General features: G+C 36.6%; 1 protein-coding gene across 1 annotated transcript in view; it reads right to left on the bottom strand.

Moving 5' to 3' along the window:
* The window catches only part of DCC (DCC netrin 1 receptor), a 685,279-nt gene that overhangs the window by 110,762 nt on the left and 569,551 nt on the right, over positions 1 to 4,966 (bottom strand). Inside the window, exon 16 of the mRNA XM_012801997.1 lies at positions 4,300 to 4,438. Within this exon, the coding sequence (XP_012657451.1) occupies positions 4,300 to 4,438 (139 nt within the window). The remainder of the gene's footprint in view (positions 1 to 4,299; positions 4,439 to 4,966) is intronic.

Here is a 4,966-nt window from a genome sequence, read left to right on the forward strand (position 1 = left end):
GTCTTCCAGGCCTCTCCTAATCTGCTTTCTCCCCGGGCTTTGTTATTTTTCCTACTAGATAGTTCACAGGGCTCCAGGTCTATCTTCAAGAGTCTCAGTGTTAACCTTTGGCATATGCAGAATCAGAACACACCTGGGCTCTACGTGTGGGTCCTGGCAGAATTTCTGGGTCCCCACAGAGGAACGCTGTGGATCACAAGACAAGCAGCACTCGGTGTCTAACTGTGAACTCTGCTCTCTTTGGGTCTTCTGTTGGTTAGCTAGTGTACAACCAACACTCTATTTCCAGTTTCTAAATAGAGTTTAAAATCTGAGCCCAACAGAGGCGACAATAACCATTCCCTTCCCTCAATGGCTATTTTCTTTCCCACACCTTGATCCTCAAAGCCACTGAGACTCCAGGTAAACCAATAGGCACTTAATTTTAATACCTTGAAAAGGTACTTTAAAGATTTAAATGTCCAAAAATAAAGGGAGGACAGGAAGGCTAAAGAGAACTAGAAGAAGAGGAGGAAGAAGAAGAAAAGGAAGAAAGAAAAGGAGGAGAAGAAAACATAAATCTAGTTTAGGTGCCGTTGATCCCTTACACTCATTTAATGAAATCAGATCATGCCAAATACCAAGAGGCAATGGTGCCTTAAAGAAGGGCTATTCACACCAAGACTTCATTCAAGATATTTTGTAGACCATGGATAGGAAGGTAAGACATAGTCACAAACTACCTTAGAGCAGTATACCAGACATGATAAGGAATTTTCCGATTATGGAAATAATTAAAAAATCTGTGTTTCTTAACTAGCCAGAATAGCCTGTTTTTTCTTAACTATGTTAAAATTCAGATTGATGTTTGTTTAGAATACAGGCAACTGATGATGATTAGATTGCTTCACTGCATCTGTTCTGGTATTCCAAAAGGACAAAGGATGCTTCAACGTTAGCTATTAAAATCATTCATTGAATAGTTGGTTGTTTATTTAAAAAATACCAGTCTAACAACTAGTTAGGTGCTGTTCAAGGTCTTCTTTTTCCTCTAGAAAAACACTAGTGAATCGAAATCCTGGGGGAATTATGATTCAAATGTTTAAGATTATCATATGAACTGCACACTATTCCCTATTATTTGGAAAAAAAAAATATAGCTCTAACAACTTCAGGGATTCATACTAAGTCAGGTAGACTCCTCTGGTCCACTCTCCCCCAAATCATAAGTTCTGCCTAGAGTGATTTTAGAAATTATTCATTGACTGTCCATACTCTTTGTATTAGATACAAATAAAAATAAATACCAGGCCTTCCAGGGCTTATACTCTTTTTCATATCCTCGTTCCCCTTGTTTTCCCATGAACATTGTGCCCCAGTTTCTTTGAGCCAGTCATAAGTATATGATGAACTCACCACCTCTCTGACACAGGCTCAGTATTTTTGGACATGTCGTTTGCCATCCTTTGAAGTTTCTCACATGGGTTCCTAATGATTCACCCAGGCCATAGCTCCAACACCAACTCTTTTCTGAAACCTTCCCTTCTTTTTCTAGATAGAATTTGTACTTTGACACCTCTGCTCTGATTTCAATTTGTCCAAATGTTGTGGTTATATTTCTCATGTTACTTCAGTATTTTTTAAAGATGCTTTTCTTCTTTATTGGATTAACATTTGCTCAAAGATAGACACTTGTCTTCTCCTTGCCTTTCATACCAAGCGCCTTTTATACCAAGGCCTGACAATGATAAATGAACATTATTAAAAACCTTTAATTAATATCTCTGTCTCACTAGACCACACTGCCCTCTCTCAAGCCAGAGATTTCTCTAGCTCTCAAACAATTTTTCCCATACTTGTGTTTCTAGAAGGTAATATTCAAGATTTAGAAGATTTCAGCCAAAAACTATTGTCCATTTGTCACTTCCCAATATCTGATTTTCTCCTTTTCCTTTAAGAGAAACACTTATTTTCTTCCTTGGAAAACAAGCTGTCCTCAGTGTCATGTGAGCTTGGTAGCAACAGAAATTGAAAATATTATTATCTTCATCCCATCTTCTCTTTAACTGTATAATCACTAATCTAAAGAGATACCAATAAGAGTCTCTCTCCTAGGACATTGGGTCTTGGTATGAAAAAGGGAAAAGTCAGGTAGAGTCAAATCCATTGTGATGGTAACACCTTGAGGGGACGGAGCAGTAGTTGTTAATTTCTAAAGCCTGAGAATAATATTGTCAACTCTCATCCCTCTCCAAGGCCTAATTAGTTAAGGTGTCCACCCTATTATTTTTTAGTTTACATAAGTTAACTAGAATAAAATGATGTATTCATCATCTGGACAGAATGAAACGTTCTATTTCAAAAGAGTGCAGCCACCCTGATGTTTCCCATGAGTCATTTCAGCATACAACAGTGCAGCCCCATACAGTGATCTTATCCTAGAATTAGAAGCAACCCCCAAAGTTATTTTATTCACTTCATTTCCTTCTCACAGTTATAAAATCTGCAGAAACTTGTGAATTACTTCTTGCTTCTCATCATCACCCAGGGCTCTTATCCACATACTATTTACACCTTTGTCCAGATCATTATCTGATTTGACAATCACCCTTTCTACTAACACTAACCACATTTTTGAAAGCTAATATCTTTCTGACAGCAATGGGTCTCACCATTGGTGTCCCTACAAGGCTGGGCAGCTGATGAGACATCAATAGGGTGCATTTATCAAGTCAGATGTTTGGTGTGTACTTTATGTTTATGGAAGAAAAAAATGAATGAATTTTCTTGCATTTTTCATTAAGATGAAAGTCCTAAATCTACACTTTTATTTAGGGAAGACCAGAATTCTTTCTAGTCCTCATTTCAAGTACTAGGGAACAGAAGCCTCCTTATTCTCTTTTCTGTAGGATGTGACTCATTCGGCTGGCCCTATTCTTTCTAAGAAACTGTGAACATTGGCATACGGGACAGAATTCTGAGAGGGAGGCTTAAAATATGTATATGTGGAACATGTAAAGTATAAGAAGAGTATGTTAAAGCCAAGTAGTATGTAAGCCAAGTAGACAAGTTTTGTTGAAAGAAATATCCACAAATATATAAAAATATTCACAGTAAAACTCTAATAGTCTAAAATAAAAATTAAAATTGAAACTCCATGGGACAAATTCTAATGCAAAGAGAAATTCAACTTAACCAGTTTTGTTGCCATAATTTTTTATTTTAATTTGAAAATTTGTTCTGTAGTTTACCCACAAACATAATACATCATGAGACCAATTATAGAGCATGTTAAACCCTGGATTCTTCAGATGTTGGATTTCTGTGAACTATAAATGTAAAGTACACTGTATCCTTGTTAAGGTCATAAACTCTACCTTTATGAGCCATAGTAAATGTGACTGGTAAAAATTGCAGTGAATTGCATTACCCTAGATTTGAAATATTTTAAATTGTATAAAGGTTTTTTTCTATTATGTTGCCCCATTCCCAAGGAGTAAGCAAGGCCACTTAGAAACTTCTTCTCATATTCAGCTGAGGTTATTCGAGGTCCATATCCATGAGACTTCAATTTTAATGCAATGTTTTATTTTGTATCTAGCTTATTTCATAATAGCAAGTACCTTTGATGACTACTATTCAAAGGTGCAACTGTTCTGAACAGAGTTCAAAGACAGACTTCTGACTAGGGCAGTGGCTCATGACAGTAACCCTACCACTCTAGGAGGCCATGATGGGTGGATCACTTGAGGTCAGGAGTTCGAGAACAGACCAGTCTCAGAAAGAGACCCTATATCTTCTAAAATTAGAAAAACAAACAAACAAACAAACAAAAAAACAGCCAGCATCATATGCCTGTAGTGTCATAGTGTCATATGCCTGTAGTCCCAGCTATTTGGGAAGTTGAGGCAAGAGGATCACTTGAACCCAGCAATTTGAGATCTCAGTAAACTATGATGACACTACTGCTATCTTACCTAGATGACAGAGCCAGACTCTCTGTCTAAAAGAAAAAGATAGATTTATATTCTTTACTTAAATGTATTATAGAGACATATCTTCAGATCCCCTGAGTTAACAGCCTAAAGAAGTCATGTATTAATCATGCAATCAGATTACTTAATCCATTAGAGACTCATTTTCTTTTTTTCTAGAGTGAGAAGAATATTATTAGATATAAAATTCTGGGAACTATTAAGGACACATTATGTCATATAGAATAAAGTGTAACTGAGAAACTGTGGGGCACACATGTTCTAATTTCTGCAAAACATGGGCAACACCATTACTGACTGTTACAGGAGACGTTTCCTCACATACCTGCTTCATACGTGGTGGCGTGTGCCGTCATGCTCCAGGTGCTGGACCTTCTGTTTTTGGTCACCATGACCGAGAATTCATACATTGTGTTTGGTTTGAGGCCTGTTGCTGTGTAACTTAGAGATGTTGTGTCTTCTGACTATACAAGTGGGAAACACCAAAGAGATAAAAAATGAACTCTGTCAATAAATTGAGACATGCAAAAAGACTACTAAATAAAACAGAAAAAAGGGATCTGCTTTCAAACAGTAGAAGAGCTAGGGCACAGCACTGTTTCTACCTCCCTCCAACAAGGGCTTGTACTGGCTGATTACACATCCAAAACATGACCAATATAATCAGGTGTTATGTTGTCCAAAGGAGCACCAGCTGTTAAATTCTCCTTCGTGATGTTAATAACTCTAACAGCCAAATACATTTCCACTTTTTTCGGTCAACTCTATTTTTGAAGCTGTCGGCATCTGCTCTAAATTTATTTATAATATTAATCTAAGTAGTTTTCTGGGAGGTTTTAATGTTACATAATTTACATAGCTCATCATTATTACTTTCCATTGGTAAAAAGTTAATTTATTAGACTTCTATTATTTATTACTTTTTCAAAAAAGGCTTTCAAGTACAAATGTTTAGTGATTCCAGAATCTATTTAACTCTTACAAAGATGACG

The sequence above is a fragment of the Otolemur garnettii genome, unplaced genomic scaffold, assembly GCF_000181295.1.
Source record: "Otolemur garnettii isolate 467f Iridium unplaced genomic scaffold, OtoGar3 scaffold00012, whole genome shotgun sequence".
NCBI classification, from domain to species: Eukaryota; Metazoa; Chordata; class Mammalia; order Primates; family Galagidae; genus Otolemur; species Otolemur garnettii.